Below are 23,693 nucleotides of genomic sequence, written 5' to 3' on the forward strand. Positions count from 1 at the left end.
CATCCAGAAAAGGGCAGTCAGCTGGGATAACTATGCTGCTGCTATTTCTGGGCTGCTCCATCTGTCACTCAGAGGATCACTTCAGAATCAGGAGGGGAGGCGGGGAGGTGGGGGGGGGAACAGCTGCCCACCCCTCTGCATTCTGATTGGCCACCTGCCACTGTCCATCTACTGCTGGGGTGGCTGCTGATTGGGTGGTGAGGTGGAGCAAGGGCTGGAGACCTATATAAGTTTAGTCCAGGAGCTGGGGCGGGTGCCAGTGTTTGGGACAGGGGGGTGAGGTCGAGGGGGGCATTGAGGAGACGGAATCAACCAATCTTGGAACCAAGAGACTGCCCCGACTTGCCTTACATCCTTAAGCTCCTACAGTTTTAAAGGGCTAAAAAGCTGAGGTGGCTGGGTCTCTCTCTCAACTCCACTTGGTGTGCACGAAGCGCGGCCTTCGCCCTTGTTCCACCGTTTTGCCCCTTCGCCCCTTGCCGCAGCTGGGAAGCGCCCCTCTCCCACCATGCCGCACCGCCTGGTCATCGTCCGTCACGGCGAGAGCACCTGGAACCAGGAGAACCGCTTCTGCGGCTGGTTCGACGCCGACCTGAGCGAGAAGGGCTCCGAGGAGGCCCGCCGGGGCGCCCATGCCGTGAAGGACGCCGCCATGCAGTTCGACATCTGCTACACCTCCGTCCTGAAGAGGGCCGTCCGCACCCTCTGGTACATCCTGGACATCACCGACCAGATGTGGCTGCCGGTGGTGAGGACCTGGCGGCTCAACGAGCGGCACTACGGGGGCCTGACCGGCCTCAACAAGGCAGAGACCGCCGCCAAGCACGGGGAGGAGCAGGTGAAGATCTGGAGGCGCTCGTACGATATCCCCCCGCCCCCCATGGACGAGGCGCACCCTTACAACAAACTCATCAGCAAGGTGAGCGGGACGCCCCCTGTCTTATCGTTCCCTCTGGGGAGAGAGGGGGCCCGCTGTGGCCTCTGAAATGCCCCTGCATAACCTGCGGCCCCTGCCTGCTCAGTGTGAGGAGGGGGCCTGCCCTTTGATTTGCGCTTTCAGCTCCTGCGTGGGTGGCGGTGGAAGGCAGAACTCAGAACCCGTACTCTCTTCTACTTTTCCTCCTCCCACCTTCTAGAGCGGCAGACACTGCAGGGTGCGAGCAGGCTCCGGGGGAAAGGCAGGGGTTTTGGTTTAATTTTAAAGGGTTTTTTTTTTCTGAGCAGTTACCTCCTCCTTTGTCTTGAGTTGAAAACCCCCTTCCCTAGTTTAAGCCCTCGTTTTTGTTTGGTGGTTAATTCCCTTACTTGCCCTTTAGTACCTGATTTAACTTCCCCACAGTTTCTTTTTCTTGTTAGAGAGTCCCCCCATCTTTTCCCTGAGTGTGTGAGTTCCCCTCCTCCACCCCCTGAGTGAGCTGAAATCAACTTTTTTCTTTCTTTTTTTTTTTAAGACCCCTTCCCCCCCCCGAGGCTTGCGTAGGGGATAGCAAGCACAGCACAGGGGCTGAGCCACAGGCTAAAAGGTCGTTCCTATCCCAGGCCACTAATAAAGCCTTAGCTCAGCTGTTTCTTCCCTTCCCACTCACCCACTCCCCCCGCCCCCCCCCCCCCCCCCCCCCCCCCCTTGTTGTGTATTACGGCCTCCGACAGCTCCTGGGACACTAAGGGTACTCACCAAGGCAAAGAGGGCAGAACCGGACGTCAGCACCTCCCCCCCCCCCCGTTCTGGGGCTCCTGAGGGCCACGGGGCACTTAGGCCCTGAAATCCTCGATCCCAGAACCCCGTCCCCATGGCGAGGTGGCAGAGTCCGCCCCCCACCCCTACCACCAAAGCCACCGGGAACAAAACCCGCTGGAAAGAGGAAAAGGAAAGTGAGGCATACTGGCCCCCCTTCATCCTGCCGGCGGGACCCCTCCCCCTTCCTCCCCCTCCTTCACGCCCCCCCCCTCCCGCCAAGGACATCACTGTAGAAGGCGGCGTTTCCATTGCCCTCCCTCCCCTCTCCCCCTCCCCCAAAGACAGGCGCCCGCTAAGAGGACATGCGGTACCCACGGGAGGAAGCGTCCCCACAGCCAGCATTGCCACCAGCGCTGCCGTCATAAGCGCCCCCGACACAGCAAGTGCCTCTGCCGCCGATAACCACCGCCGCCACCACTGGCATCACCGCCAGTGCTTCCGCTACTGGCGCCGGCACTGCCACCCCCTCCCCCACCCAGACTCTCCTATGTGACTGCAGCCGCCGCCGAGAGTTGGGGGACCTGACTCGCTGTTCATCGGCGGCCGAGTCCTCCAGCCTGACTCTCAGGCACGGACCGCGGTGCCCTAGGTTGACCTCGCCCGACCCCCTCCACCTTAGCGCTGCCCTGGAAAAACTGGTAAGGGCCAAACAGGTCCTGGTGGCAGGGAGAATGAACAGCAAGGCCGTTCTTTTTGTCAGGCCCCTCCAGGCGGGCAATAAGGCCCTCGAGGAGGGAACTGTGGTGGAGGGGGTATTCCACCAAGTGGAACCAATAGTGGGGCAGGGGACCAGGGTGGTCTTTCCCAGTGTCCTGCCTCATCTCCCCAAAGTCCTACTGAAGATCTTTTTCGGTGACCTGGGTACATTTACCACCCCTGTCACCGCCCTCCAAGCAGGTCAACAGGAGAGGGGGCTGCGCCACGTCTCCTCCGTCCTCGGGCAGGCCTGGGTTGGCCTGCCCGAGGACGGAGGAGATGCCCAGGGTGGAAGTTGATGCCTTTTCGGGGGGGGGGGGGGGGGGGAGAGCTTCAGGATCTACTGGTCCACGGAGGAGGCACACGGCTTTCACCACCGCCGGCTGGGGTACTCCTGCAGGCTGTGCCCCAGCCTCCTCTCCTCAGGGAGAGAGTGGCCTGCCTCCTCCTGGCGAGATCCGCCCACCCCCAGCCCCTCCACCCAGGCCCCGAAGGGCAGTCCGCAGCTTCCTCAGGGCAGCAGGCCACCGTTGTCACCTCCTGGGCTCCGGGAGATGAGAGAGTACCCCACCCCACTCCATCAGAGCCTGATGCTCCTTCGGCAGCATCGCCAAAAGCCAAGGGGCGGCGCAGGCAGGTGAGACAAGAGGCTAGGGCGGCAAAGCAGAAGGCGAAGGGGGCAACGGGCGGCAAGGCCAGCGAGTTGTCGCCGACTTCTCCCCTCCCTCTCTGCCCCTCTCCTCTCCCTCCCCCTACCCTCTCCAGAGGGTATTGGAGAATCGGTGATCGTGGCAACGGACGTCGCGCTGGAACTGGACCCAGAAGGCCCAGAAGTAAAGCAGGGACAGATTCAGGCGAGGGCGACGGACCCTTTGATTAGGGAACTAGGGATGCCTCCCTCCCCCTCTTCCTTTGTCCCACCCCCTCCTCTCTCTGCTCCGATTTCCAGCTGAAGAGAGGGAGAGTGAGAGGCATCTTCGCCCGTGGGAGAGGAGATAGAAGATGCAGGTGGCGCCACCCCTCCCCGTCGCCTGTACACTTCAGCTGCTCCCCTAAAGCGGCTAAACAAAAGAAGGTAGTAAAGCAGGAAGCCTGCTTGTCCTTCGCCCCCGCCCCCCCCCCCCCCGCCTTCAGCTAGAGATAGGAACCCCCGCCCTGCCTCAGAGACTGCCGAGACACCCCCTCCCGAGCCTACCACCGGCCGATGAAGTAGCCAACGCTGTGGAGGTCGTGGGCAGGGAGGGTGAGCCCTTGAAGCCTCGGTCTGGTGACCGGGGGGGGGGGGGGGGGAGCCAGCCCCGACCCCACAGACTAGCTCTGGAGCTCCTGTGGGGTTCTCCCCAGAGGACGTGGATCTTGAGGGTCCATCAGGAGGGAACTGTGAGGGAGGGACAGGTAGGGTCGCTCCCCCCCCCCATGCCATGGAGAATGCTGCTCCCTCTGTGGAGATGGCTTCTCCTCCCCCATAGCGAAGTGCTTTTCCACCCCTGCCCCGAATAACTCCCCCACCCCTTTGGGAGAAGGGGTGGGGGAAGAAGTGGGACAGCCTCCTCCTTCCTCAGTTGAGGTGCTCCCCCCCACCCCGGTGTCACCCAACCCAATCAGGAGTCAGGTCTGGGAACACCTCCCACCCCGGATGGGGCCCCTCCTCTGTGGAGTCCCAACCAGGAGGAGGAACCAATCGACCTGCTCCTGTCGGGTGTCCTCCCCTTCCCCCTCTCTGACCTGGGGGAGATACCGGATACTTCATCCCCTCTTTCAGAGATGGTGGCAATTTGTCCGTCACCCCTTCTGCTCCCCCTTCCGTCCCTCCTCTTTGGTTGTCCATCCCCCACCCTCTACCCTGACCCCAGGTGGCCCAGCACTGCAACTGGTGGGACAGGACCCGCAGGCGGGTGGGGGGGAGCAGGATCCTAGAGAGAGGTGCAGGATGGGCACTTGGACCCAGAGGGCTCTTTCTCAGGAGGGTAGGAGCAGGGTACTCTCTTGGTCCCTGAGGCTGAGTTCCTAAGACTCAAAGGGGGGAGTGAGAGTGTGGAGAGTAAGTGTGTGTGTGTGTGTGTGTGTGTATGTGTGTGTGTGTGTGGCTGAAGAAAAAGGGCTGCAGGCTGACATAGTGGCTTGCAACCTCTTGCCCCCCTTCTCCCTCTGCAAATAAGCCATCCTCACGGAGATGACAGCAACAGCAGAGCAGAACCGTGGTAGGGAGGATGCGAAGCGGGCGACCGTGAAGACACCCACGAACCGCCTTCCACCCTGGCCGGTACGGGAACGGTCAAAGAGAGACATGCGCTCTCCGGGAGGCCCTGTGATGGGGTCGACTGTGCACATACCCGAACGCTCCTTGACAGAGAATGGTTTTGACGTTTTGTACCCTTAATGCCAATGGCTGTGGGACTGGGCTCTGCAGGTAATGGGTGCTCTTTATCCTTATGAGCGGTGGGTACCTGGTGGCCTTTTTATAGGAGACCCACACCACCCCGGACGCCAAAGCATCCTGGTGCCTGGGGTGGAACAGGAAGATGGCCTTCAGTCACGACTTGGGAGTGGCTGGTGGAGTGGCCATCTTGTTTTCGCAGTTCCTGCAGACCGAGGTGCTAAATGCCAAGGCAGAATGCTGCACATGAAGGTTTGGCTTGAGAGCATCACGCTTAATTGCATCAAAGTGCATGCCCCCAACAATGAGACCAAGTAGGTAGCATTCATCCGCCATTTGTCCGCCTACCTAGATTACCTGGACCCGGACGAAAAAGTGGTGCTCGGAGGTGACTTCAACACCAGCCTTGACCTTGTGCATCGTGATGTCCAGGGAGAGGAATCTGACCATGGACAGGTGCCTCAGAGAGACAGTGCATCGTCTCTCCCTGGTAGATGTCTGGTGCAAGCAGCACCTGAGGGCACGCCAAGGCTTCACCTATGTAAGGATGAGGCAGGGGTGGGTTTCCTGCTCTCAGATCGACCGGTGGTATCTTTCCCGCTGGTTGATGTGCCGGGCCACGAAGAGCATGGTGGAGCCTGCCCCCATCTCGGACCACAACCTCATGGCCCCGAGGGTGGTGCTCAGCCCCACAAAGCCCAGGTCGACCCATTGTTTCTTTAACAATTCGCTCCTCGCGGACGAGGGGTTGGTGGTGGCAGTCCAAGAGTTCTGGGTGCACTGGCGCCACTGGGAGGCGGACTTCTCCTCACTCATTCAGTGGTGGGACATGGGGAAGGTGCGCCTCTGGGTTCTCAGTCAGGAGCATGCCAGGGGCGTAAATGCGGAGCGGTGCCTCACATTTCAGTGACGTCATACGCGCCCGTCTATGTGCTTTCATTGGCCTGAGCGCCCAAATCGACGGGCGCTCAGGCCAACGAAAGCACATAGACGGGCGTGCTTTCATTGGCTGGAGCGCCCAAATCGACGGGCGCTCAGGCCAATGAAAGCACATAGACTGGTGTGTTTTCATTGGCCGGAGCGCCCGTCGATTTGGGCGCTCAGGCCAATGAAAGCACATAGACGGGTGCGCGTGACGCACGCCGTGACGTCACACGCGCCCATGTATGTACTTTCATTGGCCGGAGCGCCCAAATCAACGGGCGCTCCGGCCAATGAAAGAACGTTTCGCTCCGCTCGTGCTGGAGAGGGCACAGAACAGTGGACTCTCACCTCACGCCGAGCCAGGAGAACCGGGACCTGCGCGGGGGGGGGGGACGGGGGGGGGGGACGCTGCAAGCCGCTTCACAATTTGGCCGAGCCAGGAAGGAAGGAAGGATTGGGGTGGATGGAGCCCTAGCTGTGGCTGCAGGTGGAGAATGTGAATACAAGGGGGAATGGATATGGAAACTTGTGCCAGACTGGACAAGTTGCTTTAATTGGTGGCCATTGTACTGCTGTTGCTGTTGCCGAGCCAGGATAACTGGCACCTGCGCGGGGGAGACCGCTGCGATCCGCTTTCGCCGCCTGCTGCCCCCTCCGGAAGGCGGCAGAGAAGGGAAGGGGCTGAAAAGCAACAAAAGGTAAGTTGGCACATGTCGAGCCGCTTCGGGAGGAGGGGATTTTCGGTTTTTAGGTTTTCATGGGTTAAAGTTGGGATCCACTTCCTGGTGCCTGTCATTTCAAATGACAGGTACCAGCGCACCCAGGATACTGTATAGGCGCTGTATTAAGCGCCTATACAGTAAAATGGGTTGCGCGGGCCTAATGCTTCGCCGACGCGGCATGCATTTGCAAGCAATTTAAAGAGTATCGAGCGGTATGTGATCAGAACTGTGCGTGGGGCAAACGAGGGTGCGCCCGGCACTGCCGCACTCTTTCTAACGCGGCCTTACTGTATCGACCCGCTGGAATCAGGAGACTGCCTCGACTTGTCTTAAGTCCCTAAACTCCTACACTTTTAAGGGCTAAAAAGTTGAAGTGGCTGGGTCTCTTTTTCTTAGACAGAAAGTGGCTGGGTCTCTCTTTCTTAGACAGAAAGAAAAGCTGTCATTTTGGGCTGCATTTCAGATTTCTCAGTTGACAGACGATGACCAGGCGGTGAGGCATGTGGGAGAGGGGCTAGCTGTGGCAAGGGGTGTCACATAATGTCCTTTCTAGGCAAATTTCGGCTTCCCTTGACAGGAGTTATCAGTGCTTTGGTTTTTTTTTGTTTTTTTTAAAGCACAGTTTTTTCCCAAGTGTTTTCAGATCCCCCCAAGTAATCTGCCAGTGAAGACGTGTCACTGTTTCTGCAGAGATTGTAGAGTAACTCCCTAGGTTTTTCAGCTTAAAACCTCTACCGTATAACCCTACATGCCAGCGACTTCTCGCTAAGAACTGCGGAAGCTGTGGCTAGTTGGACTGAGAACCCTCGTCGTGCGCTGTAACGGGCCCAGCAGAGAATGAGATGGCGTTAAACTACCCCGCTGTCTTCCTCAGCTTTTGTGCCCCACCCGGGGCCCTGCGGCTCAGGTGCCACGGCTGCACTCTTTGGTGATAAAAGGGAAAGACTTGTGCATTTCGTGCCAGGCCAGTAGGAGGAGCTCTCCTGGCTGGAAGAGCTTCTGCCTTTAGACCAGTAGCTCGCTAATCCTAACCCTGCTAGGGGACTCAGAATACACCTTTTGCCAAAATCTACTTTGTCAAAACCAATTTTGCTTTCCCCAAAGCCCTGCTTTATTATCACAGACATTACTGGGGCTTGTGCAGGTCAGAATCGCTTTGCAAGAGCTAAGGAATATTGTCTTTACCTGAAAAGATTCAGGATCTTCCATCAAGGCATAGAAGGATGGACAGTTTGTGTAATACATAAGCTTGCTCCTGGGAGGAGGCTGGAATGAGGTGGCAAAAGGGTCAGTGTTCCAGGGCTCTGCGTATTTATGGCCCGCACTGTCTAGTCAGGATTTTAGATTGCTGGGGAGGATCTGGCAATTGTGGTCCTTATGGGCACCATTGACAGGAAGGTGCATGAGGGAGGTGCTGGAGGCTAAATTTAGTTTGTTAGGGAGAAGGCTAAACTTCAAAACCTCCAGGGTAGCGTTCTCATGAATACTCATGGTTCCTCGGGCAGGAGTACGGAGGCAGGCAGAGCTCCAGGGTGTGGATGAGAAAATGGTGCGGGGAGAAGGCCTTTAGGTTCATTAAGAACTGGGGATGGAACCCAGCTGCTGCCACTAACAATAAAAAAAAAAAAAAGAGAGAGAGCAGTTTTTAAACTAAATCATGGGGGAAAGCGGGCAGTCGGGTTCTGAACTCGGCATCCACAAAGGACACCGTTAAAAGGTGATACTGGGATACAAACATACTGAAATGACAAAGGCAGAAGTGGTGGGGATGTGGCATGATATTAAACAATTCAACAGGGAAGTAGAATACAAATTCTGGAGGTAACAAACGCGTCATCTGGAACCTGTAAGGATCGAAATTCCGAGTGTGGCAGGGAGGAGTAGAACAGTGGGGGCTGTCCAAGCTGTGAGATGAAACACATACAGAGAATTGCCAACAGAAACGACACAGGCTACCAAACACGGAGAAACAGCAGTGGGAGACTTCAGTTGCCCCAGCATTGACTGCGTGAATGTTTCATCAGCGCATGTCAGGGAGGTTATGTTCCTAGACACCATAAATGGAGCCACTGGTCTAGAACAGATTTTGGAGATGGGTGGGGGCTATGTTAGACTTAGTCCTCAGTGTAATGCGGATCTGGTGCAAGCGGTAAGTAACAGTGGTGAGGCAGTAGTGACTGAGAAAATGAGGAAACTAGCTAGAAGAAACTAAAAAAGAGCATTTTGTCATGTCTGAATTTGTTTGTTCATTGATTTTACTATTTCATATGCTAGTTGTACTCCACTGAATGTAACTGCAGGAGCAGCGGATTATGTGTTTCCCAGTGGAAAGAGATAAATAGTGGCGTGCCCCAGGGATCTGGGCTGTGTAACACATTCATCAGTGATCTGGAAATGGGAGCAGCAAGTAAGGTGATGACATTTCTAGATAAGACAGACCTTCAAAGTAGTTAAACACAAGCAGATTGTGAGAGGACCTGCAGCCTGCCTAGACGGCAGATGAAATTTCATGCAAAGAAAACCAATCCAAACTATAGTTACAGAATGCTGGCTTCTCTATTAGGAGCCACCACCCAGTAAAAGGATCTTGGACTCCTTGTGGGCAGTACTTTTGAAATCTTCAGCTCGGTGTGCAGTGGCTGCCGACAAAGCAAATAGAATATTATGGATTGTTTGGAAAGGAATGGAGACTATCATAACAGGAGGAGCGTGATCCACGAATGTAACCAGGAGATAATGCCTTTGTACAGATCCACAGAGTGACTGCACCTTGAGTATCAAGTGCAGTTCTGGCCACCCCATCTCAAAAAAGACAAAGCAGAACTAGAAAAGGTTCAGAGAAGGGCAACTAAAATAACAGGAATGGAACGGATCCCCTAAGAGGAAAGGCGAAATAGGTTAAGGCTCTTCAGATTGGAGAAGGTGACGGAGGGGATATGATAAAGGTTTATAAAATCCCGAGTGGGCGGCATAGATAGAGAGCAGCTATGCACTCTCTCAAATAGCATTAAAACTAGGGGACACTCTATGAAACAGGTAGCAGATTCAAAAACAAATTGGAGTTTTTTTTCCACTTAGCACATCATCAGGTTTGGGATTTGTTGCAGAGGAATGTGCACTGCTGGCTTTTAAAAGGGGGATGGACAAGTCCCTGGAAGAAAAGTCTCTGAAGAGTTATTTGCCAGGTAGACTTGGGGAAAACTACTGCTTTTCCCCAGGAGTGAGTAACACAGAATGGATGGACTCTTTGGGATCTGCCGGGTAATTCGGGGTGCTCCGCATTGGCTGCTGCCAGACAGGATACTGGGCTTGGTGGCCTCTGCTCTTAGCCAGCATGGTGCTTACGTTCTTACCCCCTTTACCCCTAGATTCCCTACAAGGAGTGATTAGAGTGAGTCGGCCCTCTCTCCTTTATTGGGACAGCCGAGCTTCATTATTGTAAAGGACTTTATTTATTTTATTTGAAACATTTATAGCCCAGCTATATCAACATTAGTTCTAGGTGGATAACAATTATAATTTTTAAAATTTTTTTAGATGTTATTGTGTCTAGCTCATGCCTTTTCATTGGCAGCACAAAGCGAGTTCCATTCAGGTACAGTAAGTATTTTTCCTGTGCCCGGGCTCACGGTTTTGTTTGTACCTGAGGCAATGGAGAGTGAAGCGACTTGCGCAAGGTCAGGAGGATTTGAACGCTGGTTTCCTGGCCCCCTCAGGTTGCTGATGAGAACCAGGGAAGGCAACTCTCACATTTACTGGTACTTTTAAGACATAAAAAGACAGGCAACAGATTTAGTTGTGCAAGTCTCAAGAGCAAGATGTATTAGCCACCGCTTCCCATCACCCGAAAACTTAAACCAACAGAGAAGTCTTCAATCTCCCGTGCAATGAATCCAGCTTTGGGTGACAAGAACAAACCTTGAAGAATGTGTTTTGCACACGAAACCTCTTCCTACTCACACGCTTCAGATGAACACATCCGATAAAACCTTTAGCTTTCAAATACAGCAGCAATGGAGTGAGTTAAATAAAATGTTATCTCTTTCTGCACGGCAAGCAGCGAGATGCTACCAGGTTCTTCCAAAAGGGGCTTGATTCAACCATTCTCACTCGCCGAGGCAATCTTTACTTTCCGAAAACCAATTTAAGAAGAGAGGGCTTCTGGGAGCTTCCTCCATCACATTGCTGGTTGCCAAACCCCGGAGCAAATTTAGCATGAGAGATCTGTTTTAGCATTCCAGCAAAGGTATGGCTGACCCTAGCGACTGCCACTACTACTTCTTTCTGAAGCCCTCCCAGACCCGCACCGCTCTGTGCAGAGACTCCTACGTGACAGTGCTTGCCCGGTGGAGCTTATAGTCTGGTCAGGACACCCAAAGACCAAGAAGAGGCTTCAGGAGAGGTGATTACAGTAAGCATGGTTCAAATCAACAAGGCAGTGCCAGGGTTTAAGATTGAAAAGCAGCCTCAAAAAGGTGAGTTTCGGCAGGATTTAAATGTCCAGAGGGAGCTCGATGCAGCAACACTCAGGAAGGCCGTTGTTAAGACAAGATGGATAGCACAGAGTCGGGAGCTGGAAAAGGAGAAGAAGGGGATAGATAACTGCAGCTTGCCTGGTGAACACATTTTATAAGGAGGGATGAAGGGCTTTGCCGACTTAACGCTCCCCGATTCCCAACGCAGCTTTGATCATTTCATGTAGGTCTGTGTGTCTGGTTATCCTTTGTTAATGTGGAAAAGATCGGCATGGTGGGCTGGTTGGTTCTGAGGCATCATTCGGATAATGTAAGTTTTGGGGGGTTTTTTATTTTAATGAATTTCAAATATTCACAAGAATTACCTTAGTAAGTAATCATGTAAGAAATACATAACAATCCTTAATTATAAGAGAACAAAGAAATCTAACATTTATGTACCTAAATAAAAAAAGTTTGGGGTTTTTTTTGTTTTTTTTTTTAGTAAAATTAGTGGAAGGAAGATGAAGGGATGTAATGGTAAAAGCAGTCAGCTAGGGGTCAGAGCCCCTGTAATGTCTACATAAAAGTCCATCATGTAACTGACTGTGAGACCTTGAGCTCATCACTTTGTCTCCCTCAGCCTCAGTTCCAAGACTGTTGTTAGTGGGTGGGGACTGAGTCGATTGCCACAGAATCTGTGCTTTGGTTGGGGCCTTTGCCGTGGCATTTGCCATATTTCCCCCCCCCCCCCCCCCTCCAATGTCTAGCATCGCTTTCTCAGCTTCTGAAAGAGAGCATGGGGGCAACTCCAGATTTGCTTTCAGCTGCACGTCCTTAGGCTCAGCCCTGCTCAGTTCTCATCATGGCTCGGGCAAGTAATCTCCCTGTGTCTGAGTGCTCATCCCAGCTGTGACTGGCTAACTTATGATCCCTCATGTCTTTGGAAGTTTTCATATGGATGAAGAACCATAATTGTCTTTAGGGTTTACTGAAACACTTAAACCATTTTATGAATGTTTAGCGGCCAGTATTCAGCTGCTGGGCAGCTCAGCTAGTTAGGCAGGTAAACTAGCAGTGTATATTCATTATTCAGTAGTGCGGTTGCGCTGCTGAATATTCCCGGCTATCTTAAAGTTAGCTGCATATGTTAATCTAGCTAACTTTAGGACATCCCTATGTCATGACCAGAGTTAGCCACGTAACTTATGCAGCTAACTCCGCTCCTTCCCGAAACGCCTCCCAACTGCCCCCAGAACACCCCCATGTGGCTGGAACTTATCGGTTAGAATTTAGCTGCATATGGCTTTTAATATCGCCGGTTAGTCACTTAGATGGATAACTTTTCAGTTATCCATCTAAATGACCTTTAAATGTCAACCTCTTAATATACTGTCTCTTCCAAGTTAGTCTCAAGGTTGATTACAATCAAAATTGTGGTAAAATGACAACTACAGTAACATCAATGTACAGTCAAAAGGCACATTAAACATGAAGGTAGGACATATATATAGACACAGTTAAAGGAAGGAGGTAGATTGTGGATAGCGATTTAGGTTGTAGCACATATAAACTGTAATAAGTGGGTCATATTCTTAACAGAGTGCAGGTATGTATGTGTGTGTATATATTCGCAAGCTGCTAGTGTAGGGGTATTGAGGAACATTAAGTAAGATTTTCCTAGTGGTGGCCACAGTTGTGGGCACATCACAAAGCTCTGGCAGTCTGAGTGAAAGGGGAAAGTTTCTGCTGAGGAATCCAGTGGAAGGCCTGGCCGAACTGCCAAGCCTAGAGTTTCTTTCGGAAGCTGAGGTGGGGCAGTTTGAGGAGTACGGGTAGTGGTATTTTACTCTGTTTTTTGGAGCATAACAGCTGGATGCCTGACGTCTTTTCCAAGTTAATCTGGCAAAAGCCAGAGAAGGGGAGGATAAGAGGGCCATTTGGAAGGATTGAAAGTTAGGATTGTAGGAGAGCAGAAGCTGAGAGCATTTGAAGACAAAGCAGACAATATTTCATTTAAACCTGGTTTCAACTGACTGGATGTGCACAAACTTACTCTCATACACAAACACACATTAACACTCATATGTTCGCCATTACTTTCCACACACACACACACACACACTCATTCTTACATGCTCTCATTCCTCGTTCTCTGACACATTCTCACATGCTCAGTTACCATACCTGAGATTACTGTGAATGCAAGGGGGGGGGGGGAGGGGCGAAGGACCTGATGTGCACAAACTTACTCTCATATACACACACACACACGCACGCTATCACTTTCCACACACACACACACATTCTTACATGCTCTCTTATTCCTTGTTCTCTGACACATTCTCACATGCTCAGTTACCATACCTGAGATTACTGTGAATGCAGGGGGGGGAGGGGCGAAGTACCGGATGTGCACAAACTTACTCTCATACACAGACACACACACACACACACTCTATCACTTTCCACACACACACACATACACACACACACACACACTCATTCTTACATGCTCTCATTCTTCATTCTCTGACACATTCTCACTTACTCACTTACCATACCTGAGATTACTGTGAATGCAGGGGGGGGGGAGGGGCAAAGGACACGATGTGCACAAACCTACTCTTATACACAGACACACACACACACACACACACGTTCGCCATCACTTTCCACACACACCCGCTCATTATTACATGCTACCTCTCATTCCTCTTTCTCTGACACATTCTCACATGCCTACTTACAGCTTTACTCCTCTCATTTTCCCACATGCACACTCCTCTCACACACATGCTTCTCTCCCTCTTCCACACCCTCACATGCCCACTCACCCTCACACCCTTGTTCATTCACATTTTCACTTCTCTTCCTCCTACATACACACATTCAGACATGTTCTTTCTCTTCCCCCATGCACACCGCATTCACATATATATCTCACACACACACACACACATGCCCCCTCACATCTATATATACACACATGTACAAATATCGCCTCACTGACTACCTCTCCCCACCCCAAACTTACCAGTAGGGCAACCTCCTCCTGGGCTTGATAGGAAGGAAGGCGCTGTACCTTCTGTTCGTACACACGGTTCACTTCCTAGCGCTCGCCTCCCGCCCTGACACCGTGTGGAGAGGAATGATAGGAGGAGATAGAGGGCCGCGCTGGAGAACATGCTACACTCACCCCACCCCCAGGAAGAGCGCAGATCTGGCGTGGAGGTTAGCGCACGGAGCCATATTCACAGGGAGTACGATGGAAGCCATCACCGGCTCCGCGGCCTGCCCTTTCTGCCAGGTGCGGGAAGCCGTAACTCACATTTACTGGTTTTTGCCCTCGCTTAACCCCTTTCCTTGTCTTTCTGAAGAATTTGTTTTTGTGTTTTTGGTTGTCCTTCTCTCCCCATCTCCTGATCTACGGGTTCGCTATACCAAAGAATCCAGTAGTACGCAGCCGAGCCCGCCTCATCGACTACCTTCTGGCAGAGGCCAACAGTACCATCAGGGTGGGACCAGAGAGGCGAGGTGGGCCGGCGAACAACTGGCTGCGTGCGAAACTCTCCTTAGGTCTTTGGTGCTTTCCCGACTGCGAGCAGCGCACGCACTCGCCGTTCAAAAGAACAACATCCAGGCCTTTACCAGTGGTCAGCTGTGTCCTCTGCCCAGCACCACTTCCCCAACCCACAATCTATTACTGTACGTTTAAGTTTCCGTTTTGGTTAGTTATCCACCTCTATATCTCCTCCCTCCCTCCGCTTTTCTCAGTAAATTGGTTTTGCAATGATGTGCTAAAGGACACTGACCGAGCCTGTGATTCCTTTCTTGCCTTTGTGCAGTGTGCGTCGCTGAGTAGACTGATTACACTGATTCCCTGTCTCTCTTCTCTTTTACCTCTACGGATTTCTGGGAAGGAAAGGTTGGAAAGGTTAGAAACACCGGGAGCTGATTGCCTCAAAATATCTAGGCACCTTGTTTATTGGCAGGCTGAAAATGTTTTTTCTCGTGTATAATCCACTTTTTAGGACTGTTTTCTGGTGACTTCAGCGCCCTGCTCTGGTGCCTACTCCGATAAAATAGCAGGGCACCCAGAGAGTTCCCAGGTATGGTAATATCCCTTATGCAATAAAATAATAATATTCACACCACTTCTCAATATACTGTCACTAGACTCTATTTGCCCTGCTAACTATAATCCCTTTTGTATCCAAACTAAATGTGCCATTCACCTCTGCTGACTTGACTTTTTCATCGCAAGTCAAATGCCTGTATCCTGCTTGACCTACCCACTGCTTTTGACACTGATCACCACTTATTCCTTGGATTTCAGGACTCCGTCCTGTCTCGGTTTTCTTCTTATTCAAGGAAGAGCATTCCCGCTGCTGTCACAGTCTGGGGGTGGTCTTCGGAAAAAGATGGCATTTATGGCTGTTTCTCGCCTGAGGAATGACAAGGCACAGGGGGAAAAGGCCTACTCCCTTTCCCCACACCGTTACCCTTCTGCCAGATAACGGGGGCGAGAGCAGGTCTGCCTAGCCACAACTCCTCGGCCGGGCCTGGCTTGGTCCCGGTTGACGTCTGCTGTGCCCGCTCTTCCAGCTGCCTCCCTTCAGTGCTGCTGCTGCCTCGGCCGCCCTGCATACCTCCAGGGAGGGGACCAGCAAGTAAACATAGCTGCTGGCTAAATTACCTTTCCATCACACTTCTAGTCTGTCTGGATTCTCTGTTGCTACCCCTCTATCAATCGGTCTGCCTCAGGGCTCTGTCCTGGGCCCTTTTTTTTCTCTTCTCTATACTTGTCCCTTGGTGCTCTGATCTCTTTCCATGGCTTTAGTACCTTTTATGCTGACAACTCTCACATCTACCACTCTACAACAGAAATATCATAAGGAATCTAGTCTCAGATCTCAGCCTATTAGGCATTGCGGCCTGGATGTCTATAACCGTCACCTTTATCCTTCATCCTTCCCCCGTTCTCTATTTCCATGGACAACACTGTCTTCTCCCAGTCTCCTTAGCCCCCAACCTCGGCTCATCTTCAACTCCTCTCCTTCTCTACACACATCCAGAACACTATTCTTTTTCTCTCTAAGATCACCAAAATCAGCCCCTACCAAAACCCTTATCCACGCTTATCAACTCCCGCTTAGACTACTGCAACCTGCTGCTCAGGGGTCTTCACCACAATCTATTCAGAATTCAGCTCCACCGCTTATCTTTCACCATTGTCCCTACACCCATATAAACTACTGCTTATCTGTTTCCGCATATCTTAACCCCTGATCCTCCCACTCACAGCCTTATTAGCTTTAATCATTTTCTTAATAAATGAAATTCACAAACAGGTCGATCCAGTAAGGCCGCGGTAAAAACAGTGAGGTAGTGTCAGGCGCACCCTTCCTCCCCGCACGCACAGTTCTCTTCACTAACTCCCCGATACTCTCCTCTAATCGCATGCAAATGCATGCCGTGGCTGTGAAGCGTTAGGGAAGGGTTATGCCCGCGCAACCCATTTTACTGTATAGGCGCTGTAACAGCGCCTATACAGTAACCTGGGTGCGCTGGTACCTGTCATTTCAAATGACATTTGAAATGACAGGTACCAGGAAGTGTAAAAAAGTTTAAAAAGTGTAAAAAACAAAAAACCTGTGTGTTATATAAAAAAATAAAACAATTTTAAATACCTGTCGGAGGGCCGTGGGTCCAGGCGGCCGGTGGGCGGCGGGCAGCCATCAGCGGCATCCGGTAGTCCCTTCTCCCTTCCTCCCTCCCTCCCCTGCCTGGATGAGCGCCAAAATCGCACGGGCGGGTCGGCAGCGGGGGGGCGGCAGCAGGATCCGGGAGCGGCGGGTAGGCAGCAGCGGGGTCTGGGGGGGCAGCGGCAGCGGGGTCCGGGGGTGGCAGCGAGATCCGGGGAGCCAGCAGCGGCAGCATGTTCGATCGGGCAGGCAGGTAGGTGGCAAAGTAAAGATGGCCGCCTGCACGGGAAAATCGTGCAATTGGCCGCTGAAGACGTGACGTCACACCCCGTGACGCCAAACGTCGTGACGTCACGTCTTCAGCGGCCAATTGCACGATTTTCCCGTGCAGGCGGCCATCTTTACTTTGCCACCTACCTGCCTGCCCGATCGAACATGCTGCCGCTGCTGGCTCCCCGGATCTCGCTGCCACCCCCGGACCCCGCTGCCGCTGCCCCCCCGGACCCCGCTGCTGCCTACCCGCCGCTCCCGGATCCTGCTGCCGCCCCCCCGCTGCCGCCCCCCCCCCCCCGCTGCCGGCCCGCCCGTGCGATTTTGGCGCTCATCCAGGCAGGGGAGGGAGGGAGGAAGGGAGAAGGGGCTACCGGGTGCCGCTGATGGCTGCCCGCCGCCCACCGGCCGCCTGGACCCACGGCCCTCCGACAGGTATTTAAAATTGTTTTATTTTTTTATATAACACACAGGTTTTTTGTTTTTTACACTTTTTACACTTACCATAGCAGGCCCGAGCCTTGCTACTTTTTCGTTTGTTTTTTTTTGCCCTGGTCCCGTCCAGTCTCCTGCAGCCCCGTCCGGTCCGGACGGGGCTGCAGGAGACCGGACGGGACCAGGGCGGGTAAGCAATGTTTTTTTACACTACACTACACTACACTAACTCCTACTAGGGGGAGGCGGTAAACTAGCAGGTTAAGGCCGCTGCAGAACAGCGGGTTACGGAGGAGATAATATCAGCGCCCGTTACAGTATCGCAGGGGAATAGCTAATTCCTTCATTATACAGCTTTTTCGTTCATTTACATGCCGGGTGCGGAAAGGGTTATGCGTCTGTTTTCAGAAGCGATACGGACGCGTGAAACTGGAGACTGTATCGCCGAATTGCCTTGCGCGCCCGAATTGTGCGCTACGAGCACGTTACAGACGGGCAATCCTCGAGCGGACGATACTGGATCGACCTGAAAGTCTTTTATGCTGTTGAAGTTATTGTAAGCTCTACAGAGAAAGGGCCTGTTGTGCGGATTTGTATAGCACTGAGTACATCAAATAGCGCTATAGAAATAAGAGGTATTCTGTACATTGAGTAAAATCTGTGTCTCTGTGCCAGTGAGCTGTCCCCAAGTAGGCTTCCCACCTCACCCAGGTCCATCCAAACAGGCTGACTGAGACCTGGCTTTGCCCCGTTTTCCTGGAGGGAGCTCTACTTCTCAATTCCCTGAAGAGAAAGCAGAACTAGACACCCGTGCAAGCAGTGACGCAAAACCAAGTCTGGAGAAGGCGGCAACCCTATTCTGCTACTTTCTGAAATTAAAAATGGGGCTTTATGGCAGAAATGTATCTTGAGAAAAAAAAATCTTCTGGTCACTTTTCAAGGAATAATACTAACTTGGCTCCTCAAACTATCAACTTTTCTGTTTCTTAGCTTGATTGCTGCTTTTGCTTCCTCTTTTGGTTTATTCCCAAGTCTCCCTTCTATCTAATGCATCTTATTTCTTATTTTAAAATTATTTTAGAATGGTGTGCACTTTTTTTTATTTTGGCCATTCCTCTATTTTTTGTTTAAACATTCTTCCCTGAGTGCCATTTTCCGCTTTACATGTATCAGTCAGATGCATGCATGGTGGGGTGGGGGAGGGGAATGATTTCTGATGACAATCAGTGCAGCAGGACCACAATTCATTAAAATTCTTACAAGTGGGAACAACCCAAGTAGAAGCAGCAATAAACACGAATACCTCCTCGGGGGTCAAAATATGTTTCAAAATGAAATGCAATACTCTCACAGATTCCATTTTCTGGGTAGCTGATGTATCTACATTTTTAAAAATCTATTTTATTTTCTAGTTTTGCCATTGTCAGTCAGTTATAGATCACAGAAGATTTCTAAGCGGGACTGAGCAGAAGTGTGGTAGAAGCTGAGGATGCTATGGGAAGGAGTATTGGGTCTAGTGATATCCTGGCACTGAACTGGGTCGTACCGAGAATACATGGTGGAAACAGCTTCCTGAATAGAGACATACCCAGCCGCTGGAGAGGAGAGAGCTGCCTAGAATTGATAATTTAGGGAAAAAAACTGAATTCTCTTGACTTCTCCACCTAAGGTTCACTTTCTTTAGTGCATACGAGTGAGCAAAGACATCCTCCTGGATATTCTGAGGTTGGCACGTAGAAGGGTAGAGGTCTCTGACAGTATATTGCGATCACTAAGGTCTTTTTCTTGTTGTGTTTCCTCCAGGAGCGGCGCTATGCTGGTCTCAAAGCCGGAGAGCTGCCCACATGCGAGAGCCTGAAGGACACGATCGCCCGGGCCCTGCCCTTCTGGAATGATGAGATTGCACCTCAGATCAAGGCAGGCAAGAGGGTGCTGATCGCCGCCCACGGAAACAGCCTGAGGGGCATCGTAAAGCACCTGGAAGGTAGGAACCCTGTACACGCTAACACCATAGAACGTCTGCATAGTACAATACTGACAGAGTACAGGGCCTCTGCTCCTGGGATCTCCCACTGTGTACGCTAAGCTCTTGGGAGCTCCTGCTGTAGTTGACCTCAGGAGATGAGATAGAAACAGAGAACATGACACTGGATAAAGACCATATGGCCCATGTAGTCTACCCATCCACATCTCCTGCTCAGTTTTATAGCCCCCTCCTCTCCCTCCGATTCTCTGCTTGTCCCATGGTTTCTTGAAGTCTGGTACTGTGCATGTCTACCACTTCTACAGGATGGCTGTTCCATGCATGCACTACCCTTTTTGTAATGAAATATGTTATTAGTTTAGCCCCTTTCTCCTTCATCCCTTGCCCCTTCATTCGGTTAAGAAGTCTACCTCTTGTGCATTTATTCCTGTGAGGCATTTAAATGGCTCTACCATATCTCACCTTTCCTCCAGGGTACACGTTTGGATCTTTAAGTCTCTCCCCATATGCTTTAGAATGAAGACCACTCATCATTTTAGTAGCCCCCTCTGGACCCACTCCATCCTGTTTACATCCTTTTGCAGGGGCGGTCTCCAGAAATTGTATACATTAATCCAAGTGAGGTCTCACCAGAAATTTACACAAAAACAATGTCTCCTCCTTTTTTCTGCTGACCATTCCTCGCTATGCACCCAAGAATCGCATTGTCTACCTGTTTGGCCACTTTAAGATCATCAGATATGATCCCATCCCCTTGATCCCGCTCCTGTTTTGTTCACAGAATAACTTTGCCCCCTATCCTGTACTGCTCCCTTGGGGATTTGCAACTCAGATGCATGGCCTTGCATTTTTTAGGATTGAATTTTGGCTACCAGACTTTAAACCATTCCTCAAGCTTCACTGGATCCCTTCTCTGTTTTCTACAGCTTAAAGGGTTTCCACCCTGATGCAGACTTTGGTATTATGTACAAAAGGGCAAAGCTTTCCCGCTAGCCATTCCACAATTTTGCTTACAAAACTGTTGAACAGAACTGGGCTGAGGACCGATCCCTGTGGCACACCACTGGTAAACCTTCCTTTGTTTGGAGTGAACTCAGTGTACCACTACCCTCTGCCACTTCCTATCCCAATCAGTTGCTCTAGGGCCCATATGGAGTGCACTCAGATTGTTTATAAGTTGCCTATGTTGGAACCATGTCAAAAGGTCTCGCCGAAATCCAAGTACACTACACCGAGCTCTCCCCTGATCTACATACCTGGGAATTTTCGACTTCCAGTCACCCTGAGATTACCATGGATTAGTGGGGAGTGGGCGGGGGGGGGGGGGGGGGCAACTGCACAGTGGGACCGAATGCTCACAAATTTGCTCTCATAAACACTCTTACATGTTCACACACTTTCACTGCTCATTCTCTCACATTCTCACATCCATTTACACCTTTACTTCTGCCATTCTCCCTCCAACACACACCCGCTCGCGTCTCTCCCTCTTCCATACACACATGCCCACTCACTTTCACACCCATGCTCACTTGCACTCAGCTCTCTCCTACTCACCTACATACACTCTCAGATCTCTTCTTCCTACACAAATACACACTCACTCACTCTCACAGACATGCTCATTCATTCTCTCTCCCCCCCCCCCTTTCAAAACACACTAGCAACAGCAGACTCTGACTTGGGCTCCTGGAGCAGCAGCAGCCTCTTCCTTCTCCTCCTGTGCTGCGGAAGTGGACGCTGCCTGTTTCTTACTCCTCGTTTGATGCACGGGCAGGAAATCGCAATGTCGATTGGCCAAGACAAACAGGATGGGGCGGGCAAGTGGCTGGAAACAGGAAACAGGCTGTGCAGGAGCAGGTGGTGTCACGAGGAAGTTAAGAGTTAAAAAGGTCCAGAGATGGTAGAAATCACTGTCGAGTTCCTCCTTTTTCAAGACCAGTGACGTTCCTTTCTTCTTTCCGGGTCCAAGCAGATTGGTTTTGCTGCAGCACCCGGAGATTTCCGGTATTGGCCCAGAGACCTGGTAATTCTTTTAGAATTCTGGAGTCTCCGGGCCAGATCCGGATAGTTCCCAGGTATGGCGATCTAATTCTCTGGTCACTCCATCAAAGAAATAGATTAGATTTATTTGACAAGATCTCCCTCTTGTAAAGCCTTGCTGCCTCGGATCTTGCAATCCATGGGATTCCAGAAACTGCACCGTCCTCTGTTTTAGCAGCGATTCCATTCGTTTACTCACCACCGAGGTCACACTATCAGGCCTGTAGCTTTCAGACTCCTCTTTGCTTCCACTTTAGGGAAAACGAACCACATCTGCCTGGGTCCAGTCCTCTGGAACCACTCCTAACTGTAAGGAAGCATCGAAAAAGTCACAGGGGAGCTGCCGTAAGTTCCCTTAATTCCCCTGATGCCCCCCTGGGGTCTCATTGCCTTATCAACTCTGCTGGCTCCTCACGAGCAGTCTTCTGAACACGGAGATCCACCTCACCTCCATCCCTGGTCCTATTCCAAGCCCTTCCTCAGGGAAGGAACACCGAGCAGAATATGAATCCAGTCCGCTTTTACCCTGTCAGCCCCCTGCCCCCGCCCCGTCACCTTTCAGTCTTCCAGTCCCACTTGTGCATTTCCTCTTGTTGCTAATCCTTCTGGCCTTGTCCCCCTTTCCTTGTGTTTGCTATTTTTAGTTCCTTTTGCACCGTCACTTGATTAATTTCTCAGCGTCTTTTAGCTTTTCCAGATATTGATGCCCGCGTCGCTCTTCCTGCGATCTCTCTCTTGTGGTTTACGGGCGCTGACCATTTTTCTCCTACCTTTTCAGATACTTTAGAAAATCAGTGCCCTCCTTTTTTTTTTCCCTCTTATTTACTTTCCTAACAAAGTTTTTTTTTTAGTTTTTGCCCTTACAATATCTCTTTTCTGGTTTTGTTACATCATTTTGTGTGTCTATAACTATGCAAAACTAACCAATTCAGCTTAGTCATCGATTAGTACATGCTATTTGCAAAAGCAAATGTGTTTTAAAAAATAAAGCAGGTTAGCAAAATGAAACGAATGAAGCAAACAAAATCAGTGGAAAAGTGAGACAGTTTTCCATGCACATCCTTAGAAAGCTTGCCTAGCACTGATGCCAGAGATGTCCCAAGGTGAATTTTAGAGCTCCATATTGAGTAAACCAGCAAAGAGGGAAAGTTACGTGGACAACTTTAGCAGGCCATCCAGCAAAGTTACCCGAACAAGTGTTCTGCTGAATGTCCCTGGATCAAGTCATCCAAATAACTTTGGGGCAGGGGTTTGTCCAAGCAGACTTACTCAGCTGATTTTGCACCCGCAGCGCTGAACGTCGGCACCCTGAGAGCGCCACCTGCTTGTACCCAAGGAAAGTTTGTGCCAAAAGCAGGGGGAAATATTCAAATCTTGGGTTGTATCCAGCTAACTCCAAACGTTAGCCAGACAGACCCTTTGAATATCGTCCTCTTAGCATTTGGGCTGGCAGAAGGGGTGTCTGGGCCGTGTATGATTAGTGTGCTGGCGCGTACATGCAGTGAGCGGATCTTGGTAATAGACCTATAATTGAGTAGTAAGCACAGTAGGCAGACACAGATGGGTGTACTGGGTAGAACTTTGTGGTCCTTTTTCTCTCGACATCTTGGCTGTTTCTGTAATGTTGGTCTGCCCACTAATATCCTCCATTTTATAAATACCTGACTCGAGGGCTGATCACATTAACGCCAATTACTTGTCTTGAATTTTCTGCTTCTCCTGTCCCTGAATGAGAGGTGCACTCCAGGACAGGAAACATTCTGCAGCAGAAAGAGAAGATGCCTAATAAGCCAGAAAGCAACAGAGGCGGCAGGAGTCGATACAGAGAAACAGCACAGCAACCTCTCCTTCTGCCAACAGCCTCTGGGAGTGGAGGGGAGAACTGTGTGCTCTGCCTCCAGCCATAGTAGCTGCCCTCTGAGCTAAAGGAGAATGCTGCACTGGTGGTAGTACTATTGTTCCCCACTAGAGGGATTTTATTAGGCTGGTGTGTTACATCCACTCCTGCATTTCATAACAATCCTGTAATATTTCTGGAGGGTCGTATGCAGCAGCATGGCGTGTGGATAACTTATCCACCGAAAGATAGCCGGATACATTGTCACAGATATTCCTCAGAGGGCTGCCAATCAGGTGCTCTGCTGAATATAGCTGGATAAAGTCCTAGTTAGCTGGATAAACTCATCTGGCTAACTTTAGACCAGACTTAGCTGGATAATTTATCCAGTTAACTCCAATATTCATACCTAAGCTAAATAGGTTATCTGTCTAACTTAACTCTCCAACATATCTGACTAATTGTTGTTGGAGCCATTCAGAGTGGTGGGAAATTTTCAGACCTG

General features: G+C 51.1%; 1 protein-coding gene across 1 annotated transcript in view; it reads left to right on the forward strand.

Annotated features, from left to right (window-relative positions):
- The first annotated feature begins 240 nt into the window (after positions 1-240).
- The window catches only part of PGAM2 (phosphoglycerate mutase 2), a 55,494-nt gene continuing 32,041 nt past the window's right edge, over positions 241-23,693 (forward strand). The window contains exons 1-2 of the mRNA XM_029604223.1: positions 241-919; positions 19,128-19,308. Coding sequence (XP_029460083.1) covers positions 509-919; positions 19,128-19,308 — 592 coding nt within the window. The 5' untranslated portion in view covers positions 241-508. The remainder of the gene's footprint in view (positions 920-19,127; positions 19,309-23,693) is intronic.

Source organism: Rhinatrema bivittatum, chromosome 5, assembly GCF_901001135.1.
Source record: "Rhinatrema bivittatum chromosome 5, aRhiBiv1.1, whole genome shotgun sequence".
NCBI lineage: Eukaryota > Metazoa > Chordata > Amphibia > Gymnophiona > Rhinatrematidae > Rhinatrema > Rhinatrema bivittatum.